The 19,913-nt window shown below is 30.7% G+C and overlaps 2 protein-coding genes across 4 annotated transcripts; both read left to right on the top strand.

The window, feature by feature from the left end:
* The first annotated feature begins 233 nt into the window (after nt 1-233).
* sp3 (phosphatidylinositide phosphatase spermathreecae) lies at nt 234-17,051 on the top strand. Of its 3 annotated transcripts, XM_085203446.1 has the most exons (19): nt 370-466; nt 578-957; nt 1,349-1,633; nt 1,876-2,060; nt 2,239-2,350; nt 4,206-4,278; nt 4,889-5,081; nt 5,382-5,547; nt 6,409-6,570; nt 7,145-7,215; nt 7,660-7,905; nt 8,803-8,938; nt 9,443-9,570; nt 9,691-9,859; nt 10,400-10,562; nt 10,724-10,830; nt 11,101-11,224; nt 11,955-12,736; nt 13,237-17,044. In XM_085203446.1, the coding sequence occupies exons 1-19, from the start codon at nt 370-372 to the stop codon at nt 13,336-13,338; spliced, it is 3,681 nt and encodes a 1,226-aa protein (XP_085059572.1). In that variant the 3' UTR covers nt 13,339-17,044. The 3 variants fall into 3 exon arrangements, with proteins under 3 accessions (XP_085059571.1, XP_085059570.1, XP_085059572.1); XM_085203445.1 differs by lacking the exon at nt 7,660-7,905 and having other exon boundaries at nt 234-466; nt 8,803-8,923; nt 13,237-17,051; XM_085203444.1 differs by lacking the exon at nt 7,660-7,905 and having other exon boundaries at nt 234-466; nt 13,237-17,051.
* Nucleotides 17,052-17,934: 883 nt separating this feature from the next.
* Nucleotides 17,935-19,510, top strand: LOC146528400 (uncharacterized). The gene has a single exon (XM_085203449.1). The coding sequence runs from the start codon at nt 18,084-18,086 to the stop codon at nt 19,146-19,148; it is 1,065 nt and encodes a 354-aa protein (XP_085059575.1). The 5' UTR covers nt 17,935-18,083; the 3' UTR covers nt 19,149-19,510.
* Nucleotides 19,511-19,913: the final 403 nt, after the last annotated feature.

Raw genomic sequence — 19,913 nt, 5'->3', positions numbered from 1 at the left:
AACAACAATTTTTATTTATTTCAAATTATTGTCTAAATTTTAACATTATTATGGAAACATTGCTATTTTAATAATGATAATTATATAAAATAGTCTCCATTTTGTAAAATAAATTTACTTTTATCAATGTGTTGAATGCATGCCTCTATAAAACAAAAACACTTCAATCAATAATATTCATAATATGATATCACACGTAAAATGAAACAGAAAAGTCATTGCCAATTTGCCAATCGTGTCCAAAGATGTCCGCCCCTCCCCCATTCATCTGAAAAACGTCAAATATCATACAAATTACAAATCACAATAACAATAAACATCATGAAATTACATGAAGACGCTGTGTATTCGAAACAATAAAAGCAAGAAATGGAATTATTTAGGTCTGAATTATTCTATATATTTGTAAGAAATGAATCGAGTCTCTGGTGGAATCGGCTAACTGGTGCATTTTCAGTGCGATCAGGTAAGTGACTTGAATAAAATTTTCATGTAGAACTTTAGATTTAAAATAGGAAAATTCAGCAATATTTATAGCTAGTCATTACAAAATTTAATAAGCTTTATCGATTTTTAGCATGGGATCTATCAGATATAGAAGATATAGAATGTTTAGGTATAACAGAAGGCATAATAGGGAAAGTAGAGCATTCGAATATTTACGAACCGCGATTAATAATAATTAAGGAAAGTGTACCAGTTGGCCAAATTTATTTCCACCATACAATTTACAAAATAAAATCAATATGCTTTTTGAATATGGGTGCAATAAATCAAGAATTAGAACTATGTCCTTGCACAAAGCATGGTTCATCATCTGTAATGGCTAACAAAGGCGGCAATAAAAAAATGGGAACAAGACTCTTTGAAAATTCAGCATTTCTTAATAAAACTGTAGGGGCAGTTAAAAATGTTAGCAATACAATAAAAACAACAACACAACAAGCAGCAACTCAGGTAAATTAATACATTTGGGCTATAAGTCCTTAGTATTTCAAGGATTCACAATGCAAGTGTGGGCCTATCTATTTGTAAAATTAATACATAATAAAAGTTTATTTTGGTGCTTTGGAACAGTATCAGACTGTGAATATGCGAGTGACTTATGTGCTTTATGTCCATTCAGAAAATGAATGGACATCTATTTCCTAACTCTTATGACAACACAAAGAATAACATTAAGTTTTGCCACTCAAAACAATGTCTCTAACATTTGATAGGATATTGGAAATAGTGTTTTAAAAAGGTAAGGTGATATGGAGGATAAGGCATGAAGCAAAAAGTCTTTAGTTCATTATAAAATGATGATGTATTTTTTTTTTATAAACTAATAAAAACACTTCTATAGGTAAAACAAACTGTAAAAAAACAGAGAGATCCAAAGCTAGCTGAGCGTTTCGAAAAGAGATTGACTGATGAGCTTCATAAAATATTTGATGATTCAGACAGTTTTTACTATTCAAGAACACTTGACCTTACCAACAGTTTGCAAAGACAATATGAAATTGAGAAGGTTCTAGAAACTGAAGAAGGCACTGGCAAACCCATAACTGATATTACAAGGTGGTGGAAATATGTAGATGATAGATTTTTCTGGAACAAATACATGCTAAAAGATATTATAGCTCTGGAGGTAAAATCTTTTAAAATATAACTTATAACATGTTTTTTTTGTTCATTTTGGTTGAAATTGAATTTTTTTTGTGTTGGGTAGTTCATTAATTGAGAATGGCTATATTCTATTTTACATCAAGTTAATTATTTTGAAGTAACCCACTGTACCGGTGGTCAGAGTTGTCACACAACGTCAACAACGGATAAATTAGGTATCTTATAAATAAATGCCAATTAACTTTCTATTTCTTCTTCGAATAGAGTCCACAATGTGATCAATGGGTACTCCCAATAATCCAAGGCTATGTTCATCTGTCACAAATAGCTGTGGAACCTCCGGACGCAAATCCCTTGAATACAGAGTCGCTGTCTAATGTAAACAGTTGTGATGAGACTTTCACACTAGGTCTAATATCTAGACGGTCTAGATATCAAGCTGGTACTAGGTGAGTTTACGCCGTATCTCGCATGTAACAGGATATTATCGAACCCACATCCAGTCGTGTTTACAGAGACAGACTTGGGTCCCTACACCACTACTGGCCTCATATTATTAGTATTCGTTTTTTTATTTCAATCAAATAAAACCATTTACAATTTTTTATATATATATTTATTTTTAAGGTACAATCGTCGCGGTATTGAACCAGGTGGTAAAGTTGCGAATTATGTGGAGACAGAACAAATTGTATCTATTATATGTTCTGATAGTATTCACAGAGCCTCATTTGTTCAAGTAAGTTTTAATTATGAAGTTTTAAGTGTTTTTAATACTAAAATAAAAATCTAATTTAATTTAACTATTTTTATAATAAAGGAAGCTAAATTGCTTATTAGAATAATCAATTTATTTTATATTACTTCTTACAATATAAGTAGCCAGAGGAAAGCTAGTGATAAGAAACTTCTATTTCTGCCTACTTGTCGAATCCTTGAGGCATTCAGTATGGGGTGGCGTCGCATAATAATGTTGATAATTATCTTCAAAAATCCGATTTTTTACAAAAAACAATCACAATTTTCTAAATATTTGCTGAACTACTGAAATTCGCTGCAAATGAATAGGTACTGAGATCCTCTGCCCATAGATCACCCTCGATCCGAATCGAGTTACATTTGTGACTCATCAAAATGAATATATACTTAATAGTATTTAAATACACTTACAGCAAAAGTCTTTTTCAGTGTTAGTAATTTGAGATGGAATATTTAGAGCATGACACGATATGTTGCTTCAATTTACGTCAGTCTAAATATACCTATTTATTTTATTTTATATTTTTTATTTTATTTTATGTATTTTTAAAGGAAACATACAGTACAATAAATATATTCTAATAACACACAATAAATATTACATACACCAATCAAGTTTCCACAAACGTATGCATCAGTAACTAGAGAGACAAGTGTAGGTCTATCTACTCAGGCATATTCCAGAGTAGCCTTCATTTGTTACTTGGAAGCAGTTATCTGACATATACGTACGAAATGAAAATCATTACATAAATTATTTAAACCTGTGCGCACCACTTAAGGAGTCAACGTAAAGAATCTATTTTTTTAATTTTAAAAATATAATAAGAATATTTATGCCAGTTAGTAAAAAAATATCATAATTTTCTCGACTTTGCCTTAAACAGATATGGTTGTGTAAAGATTTTTTCAGCCCCAGACTTTTCTGGGATGAACTTTACCCGTAAATAAAAGCGCATTTTTTAAAGGGCATTTATTATAGATGTTTATTTTGGACTGAGTTATTTTCAAATAGATCTGAAAATAGTATTTTCATTTTCTTGTTTCTATATCTAAAGTAATATTGGAAATGTCCAATATAACAATAATATACACAAGTGTTGCCTTGAGTGTAAAAATCGAAACGTACCACCGAATATTCCAATTAAAACTAACGACCCTGAAATCATTAGCGCCATACTTCATATCCTCATTACTTTATCGTGAACTTTGTACGAAATGGAAATTACAAGAAAATATTTTCATCATAATTTATAATATAAAAAACAGTTGGTAATTAATTAGCCATTTTTTTAAATTGTCCGTTTCATCCCGCAAACTGGAGATTGTCAAGTTTTATAATTTGTACTTCCAGTACACTGAATCATGATTAGTGCGGAATTTGGTGGGCATATCCAACTTGCACTTGACTTTTTTTGTAAGTTTGGCCTGAATCAGTACAAACAAAACTTTCTTCTTAATATACCCACTAGCGCTTACAAAACAGCGCCCGACTGTAAACGCGATGGTTATTGGTTCGATCCGAACTTATGGGATTTATATTTAAAAAAAATCTTGCCTGGCAAACAAAGCGTGACGTTGATATCTGTCACTCGAAATCTAAAGCCTCTAAATCTAAACAAAATTGGGCACTAACTGGACACTAGACTCCCTCTGCCTACCTTGATTAATATGCTTGATATACTGTGATTTTGAACTTTTATTTTAGTCAATGAATTATTTTTTGATTCAGTAAGATATTTAAAACTAAGCTAAGCCATCGTAAAAGAAGTGGCCTTTTGGCCTATATACGAAGCTCTTGAATCTCATGAGTGCTTTATATTTTATATGAAAAGGTTCGTGGATCGGTGCCAATATTTTGGAGTCAACCTGACTATAAGTTTCGACCGCCGCCGAGATTGGATAGAAGTATGTATGATTTTTATTGTATTTTTTTTATAGTTGCAAGCTATTGGAGCTTTTTGATGTATTTTTGAATGTTGTGGTTGAGAGAAGGGAATACTAAATAATAAATATAATTTATTATTTATATAGGGAAAATATGTCTCCTTGATTTAGCTTAGTTTTAAAAATATGCAGGTACATATAAGCAAATACTTGTTGATGTTATTTAATAAAACTAAAGTGATTTGGTACTTAATAATTCCTTAAACTACTTCTTATTTGATGCAAAAAAACAATTTATTTGACATATCAGTTTCTCTTAAACAGGTTTTTTTTTTCAATTTTCATACTCAATTCATTGCAGCCACTGCTATGTCAATTGTTACTTTAATTTTTATTTTAGACACAATCTGGTATATCTACATACATATATAACTCGAAATATATCTCTAAAATTAAGTATATTGAGTGTAAACATTTTTAAAGTTTAATTCACAAAGCCAGAAATATTTGAAAAATTATAAAATGAGATCTTGGACGGTTTTAAAGTGACATGGGTTCAAATCCCGCTACTAAAAATTTGTATACGTTTTTTAAGTATAGGTGTATTAATGCATAATATTTATACCAATAGCCGAAGAAGAATCCCAAGAAGCTTTCAAGAAACATTTCGAGGAAGAACTGAAAACCTATAAACAAGTGTGTATAGTTAATTTAGTGGAACAACAGGGGAGAGAGAAAATTATATGGGAGGCGTACAGTAACCACATACTGAAGTATAACAGTCCCGATATTATATATGCTACGTTTGATTTTCATGAGTATTGGTAAGTTTGCTTAAGCTTATTTGTCATCTTCATCGAAGAGACATTACAAAATGCTCAAAATACATCGAGATCTGTTTATAGACTTAAATGTTTATTCCAATTAAAGACAATCACAGCATGTATTAATAAAATAACAATTACTATTAGTAATAACAGTAAAATTGTATTAAAATAAGATTTTAACATCCCCAATGCAGTTAATCATAATATGAGTAGTATTTTGAGTGACGGAGCTAAACGTCGCGCTTTGTCTACGAGAGTAGTCTCAACCTGATCTTCACAATTAAATAATATTTTTAGCCGCGGCATGCATTACGAGAACGTCAGTATACTTATAAATGCAATTGCCGATGTAATAGGAGAAATGAGATTCTGTTGGAGAGACAATCGCGGCCTCATTTGTACGCAAAATGGCGTCTTTCGAGTCAATTGTATAGATTGTTTGGATCGGACTAATGTCGTACAGGTAAGATATTGATTGTTGTATTCTTAACTAAATTTAATTATAATAAATTTCATCATTCCACTCAACAAGCAATGCCTTTAGAATTAGGCGGACAGTGGGAAATGGAACGGTCTTAACTTTAGCTTTAACGGTTCCCTCTGCCTACCCTTCTATGTACAGCATACAACGTGAAGCTAAAATATATTTTCCCGTTCTAGTCAAACGACAGAGCGCGGCGTTGAGTTCCACCACTTAATTGGTAATATGTAGAAAATAGAGAACTGCGTGCGGAACGGACTGTCATTAGGTTCCCCGTCCTGTTGTGCTATATGGGAGTGCAGTATCAAGTTAAAAAAGATATTACACATCAATTTTAACAGACCGATATTAAAAATAGTATTTTCGAAGGATTAGATAATATATAGTCACTACAATATGTTAGTTGTTAGCGTGATGCACTCATCACGCTAACAACTAACTACTATAGCCTAAATTAAGCTATAGGACTTAGTATAAGCTATAGAAAGTTTTCGTTATTATACCTTTAAGACTAGATTTTTTTTGGAACTAGAATTTCGTTCATTTACTAAATATTGAACTTGGCTGCCATTTTAACATATCATAGGCAGGGGATGTAAAAAACATTTTAAAAAACTGTGAGTCAATATATATTATCAATAATTTATCAAGGTTTTTACTACTTGCAATATATAAAATGGTCGATTGTGTATATTACTTTTTAGGCTTTCGAACAACATAAAAATATACAAGTACATAACGATAAAAGCTGCTTTAGCAGGTTTATCCTCTAAGCCGAATATACATATATGTTTTAGTTGCATTATATATTTAATCTCAATAAAATATTATCTCTATAAACAGACGGCAATAGCAAAATACGTCCTAGAACTACAATTATGCAGACTGGGCCTCGGTACTCCAGGTTGTGGTCTCCCTCCGTCTCTCCGCCAGGCCTTCCTCACGATGTGGGCGGATAGTGGAGACCTGGTGTCCAGGCAGTATGCTGGAACTAAGGCGCTTAAGGTATTAATATAATTGCATTAAGATTATTTAAATGATAATAACTAAAATAATTAAATGAAATGAACATAAAATCTTGTGACAAGGAAATTGAACTCATTATTCTATTTTCAATTCGATCTTAGGATCGCATTAGAAATATCGATCAATTCGATGCTAAGATCGAAGATAAAATAGAAGTAGAATGTTAAAAATAAAAAAAAAATATTCAATCCATAAGTGCCATAAAAAACATTAAAAAAATAGATTTTTGAATTTATCACGATTTTGATGGAATCGCTGGACGCCATGTTGCTCTGATCTCTCATGTAGTTTATTTGATTAACTGACGTCAACGTCAGTTAATCAAATAAACTAAAAAAAAATCACTAATAAAGTTTGATAATGTCTGAATAGAGACGTGGTTCAGTTAACACTTTATTTACAAGACTGTATGACGTCATATCATGGCCACTGCTCTTTGGCATATAGATAAAAAAATTAAAAACTTTTATATGAATTTTAGAATTAATTTTGATTGCTAAACCATCTTATTTATTTTATGTAATTAAAGAAAATATAATTATAAATTTTGCAGGGTGATTACACAAGAACCGGTGAGAGAAAATTAACAGGCATGATGAAAGATGGTGTCGCGTCAGCTAATAGGTAAATAAAAATATTTTTATATCTTTATATTTTCAGTAATGCGACTATTCATACTGATTTTTCTAATATTATATAATGTTCTACTATATGTACATAGCATTTTTTAAATTTCGTAGTTTAGAAACCGTTCCTTTCTCCATTTGTCTAGTTGTTTTGGATGTATATGCTTAATACGTAGGTATTACGATTGAAAATTTTATAGCTTGTTCGATATCCATATGGTCCTTTATTACAATGGTACAGGTAATTTTTTTTTAACGTTTATATAGTTAATTCTGACCAAATTCTTTATTTCTGAAAATCGAGAGAAAGGTATGTTTTAGTAAAGAAATGAAACCTTTGCTTTACTTTTACTTTGCACGTATTACTCATTCAGACACTGCCACTTTTGAAAGTAATGACATTTTAAAAGAAAAAATCAAAGCGATATAATTTCCGCTTCAGATTCCTCATATGCCATTTTAACGACGCACTAACACAATGCGCCATAGACATCGCTCTAGGACAACCCGTTAATATGGCGACCCTACAAAATATAGATAGTCTGTGGAATAATATAAAAACTGCATCGTTAATGGTATTAGAAAATGTGGACACAGAATGTCCCAAATTAGAATTGATGCCATCTTACTTTGGACATCATTTGACTAGTGAAATGGCGTCGGTGGAAATAGCTTACGGATTGGGGAGGTCAGTTTTTATTGAAAAATATAATACTGATAAAAATATTATTCTTTCAATTATGGTGACTAGCTAGATTTAGAGATTGATGAATCGCTGACTTTCTGTCGCCTTTTCCAAAATATTTTAGGGATTTTTTTTGCCGTATGGACACAAGATTCCCTCTGCCTCTTGTGTGCGGGATACCGTGTGAAGCTGCTATAGTCAAGTTGGCCATTTTGTTATGTTATTTTGTTCAATTCTATATCTGTCTCATACGCAGTCCAAATCTAGCAAAAATTGGAAGCATGTTGGTTCGATAAAACAGTACAATCTTTAAAGCAGTTTTAGCCGTCTACTGCAAAACTGTAAAAACTTATTTTTGCATTCAGAAGGTCCTGCAGTGACGCCGTCAGAACCTTCAACAAATCTCGATTTTCTCTCTATATTCTCTTTGTGTTACAATTTTCGAGAAGATTTTATTTCGAGAAGTTTTATTAATTTAACATTATCTTTTAAATGAATTTCTTTATCGGTAATTAATTGACACATTTTGGTTAGCTCTTAACTCTGCGATCGATCTGGAAGCGCTCTTGACATGCCATTTTCATTTATACATTATAGTCAGTATAAAATCTCTGATCATCATTTATCTGACTGATCTCGAGATCGATCGAGTTAAGTACGGCGGTTAAAAATACGGGCCTTAGATTCTTTACAACTTTTTACGTTTACTAGTAAAATATTTATTTTAAAAATGATCACACTGACTGAGTACTAAGTCTATATAAATATGGAAGATGTTCCTGCTGGGCATCATTTTCACACTACTAATCAACTCCAAACACATCTGGTCATAGTCAGAAAGACTGATTGCATGATATATCAATCATAAAAAAAAAAAAAAAATGATCACATTTGTTTTAGGTACTACCTATCTACGTTCAAGGACGCGCTCCGGCAAGTGGCCGTGGATGTGATGACGGGCGAGTCGCGCAGCATACCCGAGCAACTCATCGTGCCGGACTGCACCAAGTGCACTGTCAAGGTGCTTAGTATACATGTGCGTGCATGCGAGTTTGCTTTTTTTATTTACATTTTTTTTTGTTTTGATTTAAGATTTGCTTCTAGCGAGGTGGTTAAAGAGAATGGAGCCTCAAATGCTACGGTTATTTTTTGTTTTTAGCTCTATGCTTTATACCTAGTGGAGTAGCCAGAGAGAACAGAGAGCCAAACGATAGATGAATGTCATTAGTGTCATGTCATCAAGTGCTTTTATTTAGTTTTGTTTTAGGTATATGTTGCTATCTATGGTGGTTTTTAACATTGATAGATTGCTTATTTTGTTTTTATATGAGTAAACTAATCATGGGGTGTATATTAAACAGATGAATCTTGCGGCTAAGTAGTAAAAATATTTGTAATTTATTTAAGTAGATTATATTATTTTGGATCACGGGCATCGCGTCGTGCTTATATAAAAGGTATTTTTGTGAAAGAAAATTAGAGACGAAATTATTGGCGTATAAATTATATTTATTAAAATTAAATCATACTATAATTCCAGGATGCGACCGCCCCGGATACAGCGGCGATGGCTCAACACGTGAAATCATTAATCGACGATTGTAAGAAGTTGCTGGTCGATACGGAACCCGTTTTGGGGTCGTGGGGTCTTATTGATGCTGATCCACAGTTAGTATAGTTTTTGGTACTGCTACATATATTAAATTTAAATCGAGATATATATCCTTCTAATAAATATATTATAAATGTTTGTAAGGATAGAACGTTGATTCAGTATGTTAATTTCAGTACTGGTGACCCACAAGAAACAGAAATGGATAGTGTCGTAGTACTAACAAGCGATGCGTACTACGTGACTGATTACGACGAGACCTCCGACCGCCTGCTCTCCGTGCAGCGCGTGCCCCTCGCCGACCTCACCTCTGTAGAACTGGGGACCTTGGATGCTAGTGCTACAGTAACTACCTTTTTTGTTTTCTTATACACTAATATTATAAAGCTTTGTTTGTTTGATTGAACGCACGCTAATCTCAGGAACTATTGGTTTAAATTGAAAAGCTATTTTTGTGTCGAAAAGTGCATCCATGGCCAGAGGCTTATATGCTATATTACATTACTATACCATCAATAGAGGGAAATCAATATAGAAAAATATTGCAAGTGTGTAATGCGCCTAACTATTAGTTGTACGAGACCTGGTATAATAAAAAAATGGTATGGTATATTAAATTGCGGGATTCAATTTCAAAGCTGAGAAAATATATAAATGCATTTAAGTTAGAAATACCACATTTTGGCTCGTATTTATACACCGTACGGCCGGTTTTTTAACAGTGAGGCCGTCTTGGCACAGCGGCACAAGGATGTGCCGCTGTAATGCGACGGTTGTGGGTTCGATTCCCACAAGAATTTTAATCTAGTAGTATTTAAGAAAATATTATTCTATCCCTTGCTTTATTTAATTAAAAAATCCTTCTAACTTACAATATTATTTCAGATTTTCAGCGTAGGACGTAAAAGCAATACGGACCCAGTCCACTGTATCAGAATAAACTACATATACAATAATGAACCTGGATACTTCCATATGTTTAGATCTACTTCACTGCGATTCTTTAATAATATGGCCGTTGTTATTAATACTAAGGATGAAATGATTGGTGATTATTTTATTATATTTATTTTATAATTGTATCTTAATATATCGGTTTTGATTTTGTTATTAGAGAAGAAAGAAATGTTTTTTTCTTAAAGTTATCGCGCAAAAGTAATTTTTTTTTAAAATTTTTTTTAATATTTTAAATATAATATACATTTTCAGAGTCGCTCCATTCCATCTGTGAATCAGTAGTGGTTGCTCGGGACGTTGCCAAATTACCACCTATACCTTTTCACGATGGGATTAAACTAGAGAGAAGGAAATCTAAGGTTACTATATCTAATTTTTATACGAAAGTTTTGTCAGCTTCACGCAATATCCCGCACATAGCAAGGTAAGCAGAGGGACCCGTGGTCCCTCTCAGCCTTGTTAAGATACTCCGTTCCCATTAAGACATTTCACGTCTGCCTTGTTACCAAAGAAAAATATTAAATAACACAACCGTTGCGCTTACAGTCGCTTGTGCCCCAACGGCACAACGGCCTCAAATGGCCGAATATTTAAAGCTTGTATTATAAATAGAAGTATTTTTACCACAGATCCATCCAACACAAGGATCGTCAGGTGGTGCCAGATCTTCCCTGTATGTAGATCTTTCCAGACTTCCAACCCTCACTCGCAACGTCAGTGAAACTCAGCTAGTTGCTGACATACGGAGTGTTGGTTAGTATGAGATTTTTTGTTACTTTAATATTTTTTCAGTATCACGAACATGGCATAGTAATCAAAGAACACCCTGGGAGACACATCATTTCCATTAAGTCACTTCCGTTCCCCACTTTGTGCCGAGTTTTTCGAAATATTGTTGATAGTGTTGAGTGGCGTAATTCCACGTTGCCTTATTACCCTCCCACAAGATTCAATTAACATTATTATATTTTTTAAACAAAATTTTTTGGACACAATAACACAAAGTTGCTATGCTGTACAACTAAAAACGATTATTTTAATTTCGCTTTAAAGACTGAGACTACTTCTTTACATCTGTGTATCCATTGCATAGTGAATAGATTATAATTAAAATACATTGTACAGATAATACTGGAACTAAAACGTCAGTAACGAGTACAGTGCTAGATCAAATACTGCGACTTGGCCATCCTCGATGCAGATGTGTCTTAACTCCGCGATGTCCTCCCACAAAATGTCCTAATTCCACACAAACAGTGTAATTGGAATATATTTATTTTTTAAAGTATACATTTATTATTCATATAAGAGGTGAAGTAGATTTGTCATGTCGTAGTTTAGGGTTTTTTGTAAGGTACATTGATCATTATAGATATAAAAAAAGTTGAAGTAAATAGTTTTGTTATTCTATTTCATAGTAACTTTAAGAATACTATAATTGCCGTAAGTATTTATATTAATTAATTGCTATTTTTTAACACAGGATCGAAAGCCCTGAATAATATGTCAGAGCAATTTAGCAAACTAAACAAACTAAGTCACTCTCTCAACGCACGAGCTAGACCGAGTTTACAACTAAAATTTGACCAAGGCGCGTCAAGAACTAAAAAGATATTTACTTTGGGACAAAATAAAGCCGATTCTAAAAAAAAGGGAAGTCTCTCAGATGGCATGAGCTCAGATTATTCATCAGACGACGAAAATAGGACCAACATATTTGAACCAACATTAGATAATTTCGAAAACATGCAACATTACATCGGTGATCAACAAAGGAAAGATGAAAATGATTGTGACTTAGTTGAAAATCCTTTATACTCGTCCAAAATAGAGCCACACGAAGAAGTCTTCGAAGCGACCACCTCAGTACAAACGGACAAACAAACATTGAAAACACCAAGTAATACAACTAAAAGAAATCCATTCAATGATTCCGTTACGCCAGAAATTCAAGTTGAAAGTGAAAATTCGAAACCAATACCGCCTAACTCTTTAATGCTATCGCAAAAGCTGTCGCAGAGTTCGGGATATATAAACTTTGAAGAACAAAACATGCCCGGAGTAAATTATCATGTCAGATCTAATTCCCAGCACGAAATAACTTTGAACATAGCCCAGTCTCACAGTGAATCGGCTTTAAAACAGTTAAAGAATATAGCAAGTCCTGTGTCGAGTGCTACTAGAGATATGGTGTTGTCGCCATTGTCCAAATTGGCCAAGGGTGTCCAAACGTTGGGTGCCAACTTGGATCCGAGAAAGATAAAGGTATGATTTCTTTTGTGTGTATTTTTTTTGGTTTCAAGCCGTATGTCTAATATGTCGCAGGGTAAGCAGACGGAACATAGTGTTAAGACTTCTGTTACTCACTTTCCGCTGCATTCTACAAGCATTGCCAGTTGAGATAACGAGGCTAAGTGCCGTGTTGAGTGACGTAATTAAACGCCGCGCTTTCTCTCGTTACGAGGACGAGAAAATGAAAATATTAAATGTTTCAGCGGTGGACTGTATATTTATTTTATGTTGGTACAATTGTACAGATATGTTAACATAGTCAGTAATTAATATTTAATGAAATAAAATCCACATCACAAAATTTGGATATGATTTTAATTATAACGCTAATTGTAATCACAAGTCATATTTATATTATTGAAGTAATGCATTAATTTAAAATAATGAAATAAATCTTAGCGGTATTCCATTTTTAGAAATATATTGTTTAAAAACTTTGTATGCATTTTTTTATTCACATAAATAAATTCCAGGGCCCAGCTACAGTAAAACATATATCCGAACAGCAATATGAAGAACATAAGAAATTACAAGAAAAATGGCAGGATTGCAACACTCGTCTTGTCGCCCTATGAATTGTTGCCAGTACAAAAAGAAAACCAACAGTGTTACCATTCCAAACCACCTACAGGTATACTATTAAGTATAATGTCACAAAAAGTATTAAATATTATTTAAATTAGTGGATCGTAACAAGGATTTCCTTGTTTTCTCTTTATTTTTAGGATTTGTATGTTGGGTACAATTTTTAGTGACAAATTCAGTTTTGACTGTCAAAGTGTTCATCTAATTTTTAAGTCTTTTTTAAGTTTTTTAATACAATTTTCGTTTTTCTTATAAAGTTTAACGTTTATATCATGAATAATATTTCATAAATTATTTATTAATGTCGTTTTTGTATTATATTACTTTATATATATATTTAATTATTCCCTATATCCTTGATACGGTTCTATATATAGACAAAAAATCAATACTTATGTAACCAGTGCTTGCAAAGTATAGGCAGTGCCACTTTCCTTTGCTTAGTTCAATTATTAGGGTAATTATTGCTATATTAGAATTACCAATTTTATAATATATTCGATTATAGTATTTGACAATGAATTATTATAATAAATATAGAAAGTTTTGTGTAATGTCCGTTTATGTGTTTTTCTTAGTAATAACATAACTAAACTGTGACAAGTTATGGTGAATCATTTCATTTATTTGACTTTGACATTATTCTTTTAATATTTTTTACGACTTCATTTCTTTTTTTATGTGAGATATTATTAAAAATGACTGTAAACTTCATCATAATTTGTCACCATTTAATTTTCAACAATGTTGCCAGTGCAAAAGCCAAATATTCATCTCCATTTGATAAAAATAGTTTGACTATACTCGTTAGCGACCATGTTATATGTTATTTGTGTTAAATAGATCTTATAAACGAAACTTTATTATACTTTATTTATATTATAAATATGGAATATAAAATTAAAAGGTTTTATCTGGTCAGTCTATTATCATATTGGTATCTATTCGTAACTGCGTCACACGAAATACAGTATGGATAAACGCGCAGACGCTTCCATTCTATATAAATTAATGATGGATGGCTCATTTGATAATTAATTCTTTGTCTTGCCATTCTTTTAAAAAAAATCTTATATATTTTATACTTATATAAAAATTAGATAAAAAGATAAACCCAACTATAGTTACAAACTTGTTTAGTTTGAAAATGTCCAGAAAGACTTGTCAGGGTCAATTGAGTTTTAATATCAGCTTTTTAGAGCTACGACATTCCTTATATGTAGAAATTAATAATAATTTACTATTCTAGAGTAATCGCTAATTATAAATTGCACTCGATTTTAAATTTACTTCATAATATACCTTAAAACCAATACTACCTTGAAACCTATTAAAATAAATATTTGTCGCCCGACTTTTATATAACTTTTTGATACTCTTTCTTTCTTGACAATTTCTTTCTTTCTTTCTTTCTTTCTTGACAATTTTTTTTAAATGTCAGTTAAATAGAAAAGTGCTTATTTTTAAAAAAATGAGACAGTTTATGTGCTCTATAGAATATTGTAAAGAATTATGGCATGGCATATTATATTTATTTATTTGAAAAGAAAAAAAAATGGCGTAAAAAGCCTTTAATAAATAATAATAATAATAATAAATGCTTTATTCAGTAATTAAATGTTACATATATACTCTAATTTAGTTGTAATATGGAAAAACAAAAGACCAATTTAGAATAATATTCTATTCTATCTTACTTTACGCTTAAATTCAAAATAGTTATATAATCTTATAGCTTTTAAAAAGAAAATTAATAAAGTTTTTAAATATGACCACAATTTAAACACTTTTAAATGATGTCACTTTTCTATTATACTGACGACATATTTATCGTTTTTTTATTATTTATTTATTATATATTGTTAATTTTAACTAAAAGTCGGCCTACAAAATAATGTTTAATTCCTATTCTTATAAAGAATTAATTATTGCTTAATTAATAATACCTCATGATCGTCGCAAAATCCAGTATTATAAAGACAATCTAACTTATATTTTAATTGGTATTGTATAAATTGTGTGTACTCAATATAAATTATTAGAAATAAATTTTCAAAATTTATTTTTTATAAATTAATTTCTTATATAGGTTGTTTTATTTATGATTAGAAATTTGTTATCAAACAAAAGTACATAAATTAATATAATTTAAATCAAAGGAAATCGATAAACATTTGTATGTTTTATTTTATCTTTATAGTATTTTCCAAAATTAAAATGACCACATTGGGTTTTCTTAGATTCGTAAATCTTTATATTTAAAAATAATTTTCGATATGGAATACAATACTGGTTTATTTTATAAGTATTTAAAATAAATATACAATATTCAGATATGTTTTGTCATGCATTTTGTTTATTTGTTATCTGTGACAATGATTAAAAAGTCTAGAAGCTTGTTAAATATTTTATTAAGTTACTAAGATTTGTTTTATAATTTTTTTTTTAAAAAGCAGCATAGCGTTTGACTAAAACCACGACTATTGTGGGTCCGATTCCCACTCGGAGTAATTAATTATTTTCATTTCTTAGATCTGGTAGGAAGACAAAGCTCGACGTTGTATCGACAACCAACACTCCTATGTCTCGGAAATAGGGCGGAGCTTGAAGAGCGGAATGTTTTAACACTAAGTTAACTTCGCCTACATGCGCGATACAGAGTGATGCTAACAAACTATTTACAATATGCATGACAGCAAAAGTTTAATTTCAATATATAGCTAAACATTATTAATCATTCATTAAAATATGAAATATTGTCTATATCCAAGTAGTAATTGATTATGAAACTATATAACAATTATTATTAATATATTTATAGAATGTAATTTATTGCGCTTTTAAAAATGTACACAAAAATTTATAATTAGTGACGTATTTAAACCCCTTTTCGACACGTATACAGTTATAATGCAAAAGTAAGAAATAATAAAATAGTTTTCAAATATTTATTGAATTGGTTTTCCTTTAAATGGAATTGTTATGTAATATAAATGAAATTCATTTAAAAGGGTTTTTTAATATTATTAACTTTTCGTATTTTACTTTATATTAATACAACATATTTGTTAAATTGTTAAAAATAAAAAAATAAATACCAATAAAATTCATTTCAGTTAAAGAATATGATATATGTACCTAATAGGAAATATATGTATTTAAAGGTTAGTTGTTTCACACTAGATTTGGTAGGGAATTGAGGTTTGTCACAGCTTTGTAAATGTGATAGAAGTGTAGCAGTTGTTGAAAATAGAATTGCTTTGATCAACGAAAATCAATCTAAATAATCAGGTATAAAAAAAAAATATATATTTTAATTTATGATTATGGAATTGTATTATTTATTTTATTAATCTGTGTAATCATTCAGTATGTTAATATATATTTTTATAATCTTGTATTTTTGTTCTATTTATATATTTTAAATAATAAAATAGTACAAAATGTTGAAACAGTGTGGTTATTTTGTTTATTTTAAATAATATTATTGAGTTTATGTAATATTATTTTTAATAAATCAATTAAAGATGTTTGTATTAAAATAAATTTTACTGTTTTCGATTTTGGCCAAACTTACAGTATAATATAGATTATGAAGTATAAAAATTCTGTACAATAGTTTTTATTTTGTCTGTGATTGTTTAATTGTGTATAGAAAATATTTGTTTTTCTATTTATTAAATATTAAATTGCTTTAAACAAATACGGTATTAATTATTTTATGACCCGTTAACTCAAATAAATTGAATATGTTTTATTCTGTAAATACTAAATCTTATTTTTGTTAAATGTTTAGTGTCTTCCTCCAGGCAAGCCAATCAAAACACTTCAAGCATACAATAAAACGAGAACAGACAAAAACAATCACAGAGTGTTAAAATATGTTTCGCTTAAATATGACCCGATCGCGATACCCACAGTCGGCTCTATAGATAAGAGAATAATTTAAGTTGCTTGTGCACAACCATCGCACCGATTAATAAATCGATTAATTATCACCTGTCACATAATTGTGCCTCAACGGTCAGCGCCACGACATGGCCCAAATATCTCTAGAAGGTGACACTCGCAAAAGGTGACTTGTAGTGTGAGTGTGATAGTCGGATATTTTAATAACATAGCTTCATAAAACATACCGCGGACTGATAAAGTGGAGGTTGAAGAAACAGATCCTTACAAAATATCAAATAATCCTAATATTTTTCCTAATGTAATAGAATATGAGTTATTACTTTATTGCAAACTAGACAAATTAACAGTCGAGGCCGAGGACATACAATTAATAAGAAACAGCCAAAAAAAAATAATAATAAAATTCCAATGGACCCCGATTGTTAAATTCTTCAATTTTGCATGTATAAATCATTTACAGTTTTATCTATAAATAAAATGGTGATCATATAATAAGGCTCTGTTTTAGAAACAATGGTTAATTTATCTATGTTGGTAGCTCGGTAATATGGAAATTGGAAATTGTTTGAAATTGACACTTGACAGTCAAAAAAACAAATTAATGTCAACTTGAAAAAAGTCAAATCAAAAACATAAATCACAGTTTTGCTTATGTATACAGACAATATAAATAATTTGTTTAATTAATGAAAAAAGAGATTTAAAAATTACATTACATCAACCGAAAAAGGTTAACTTGTATTATTTGGTACCATTTCTTATTGATATACTTAATTACATATTTTTAATTACTAAAAACACAACATATTTAAAAAATAAAATAATGGTGACCGCATATTATATTATGCAATTGTCTAAAAAAACTAAAACCAGTGAAATTAGTGATTATTATGATAAGATATGCACTACAAATTTCAAAAGAAGACAACATAAAAATCGTGTATCGTGCAGAATTTGTTTAAAAGATGGCTCATTTCCAATACACGGTACAAACGATTCCGCTAATATTCTGGAAGCGTTACAAATTTTTGGTAACATTGAAACCAATGATCAAGATGAGTACCCAAAACATTTGTGTTCAGTTTGTCACAAATTTATTAAATGTGCAATATTATTTAGAAAAGTAGCTAAGCAGACTGACGAATGTTTAAAACATCCAATTAAAGAGGAAATCATTGATACACTCATAGAAACTATAGATTATTGTGACGACTTAAAAGAACCTTTAACATCAATCTCTGTATCTTCTCAAGATGCTACAAAAAAAAGTAAAGTAAAAGCTGTTTCAAAAGTACAATGCTATATTTGCAATAAAGTCGTAAATAAGTCCTACTACAAGGAGCATTTAACAATGCATGATCCAAATCATCATAAATATGTGTGTGACATATGTGGAAAATCATTTAGATTGCGTTGTGCATACCATAATCATAGTCTACGACATGGTACGGGCTTTCCCTTCAAATGCCAATTTTGTCCATATAAAGGAAAATATGCTGAATTGTTAAAAACTCATATGAGAACCCATACCGGTGATTACAGATATATGTGCACAGAATGTCCAGGAAGATTTCTGTTTAAGAGTAACTTAAATAGTCATGTTTTAAATAAACACAAAGAGAGGGAACACAAATGTAATGCTTGTAATAGAGCATTTCACACTAAACTAGCTCTGCAAAGGCATTTTGAAGTGGATCATTTGGGAATAAAGACTCATGTTTGTAATATTTGTGGCAATACTTTTGGCTATAGGAATGCAATGATGAAACACCAAAGGAGAGTACATAAGAGACAAAAAATGATGTTTTCCAGAATGCCTTCATATTTACAGGCAGATAACAAAAATGAAGAAGTTATTACAGATTCAATTAACATGGCACAAACTTGAAAGTTGCTAAAAAAATATATAAGACAAGCGGCCCAATTGCAGTTTTGGCTGCACACCACCTGTAATTCTTTTGTTATGCTGTATTTTCCAAAAGATTGATTATATAACTTATGTGAAATTTATGACGGCAAGCCCTATGTGCTTGTTTAAGGATATCAGTGGCAAGGGGGCCCCCACAGGGCTTGAATCTATGCTTGCGGCCTTAAACAGTGTTGATTTATTTTAATTTTACATTTTCTCAAATAGTATAAGTCCAACTTACATGCTATAAAATCAAAAGCTCATCTTTATAAAATTTTCTTGATGGAATGTTTCACTCATAAATTTCAATATCTTTATCAAATAAAAAATATAGTTAAGTATCCTTGAATTTTATTTTTATTTTGGATCATGAAATGCCTTTTTGTGAATTATTTATAAAAGATTGATAATTAAAATAGTGTTGCAGACTTTTTTTTAAAACCAATTAAATTCAATGTAATGTTATATAGCCTATAGCACTTTTGAGGAATATAGCTTCTACACAAAACAAGAATAGAGTAAATTCGATCAGTAGTTCTGATCTTAGCATTAAAACAAACAAACTCTTCCACTTCATTATATTAATAATTAATATGATTTCTTTAACATATTGGTTACAAGTTATGTTTTATATAATGCGGCCAGAATTCGGTGGAAAACTGTGGGAAGTGGAATATCTTAACAACTACATGCAGGATACAGCATGTAGTATTTGTAGAAAACCTGTATAGACAAAGGCTTGCT

The sequence above is a fragment of the Heliconius melpomene genome, chromosome 19 (genome assembly GCF_056956725.1).
Source record: "Heliconius melpomene rosina isolate 202511_hmr_F chromosome 19, ASM5695672v1, whole genome shotgun sequence".
Lineage (NCBI taxonomy): Eukaryota > Metazoa > Arthropoda > Insecta > Lepidoptera > Nymphalidae > Heliconius > Heliconius melpomene.
Note: the sequence above shows the minus strand (reverse complement) of the source record. Positions and strands in the feature narration are given on the sequence as shown.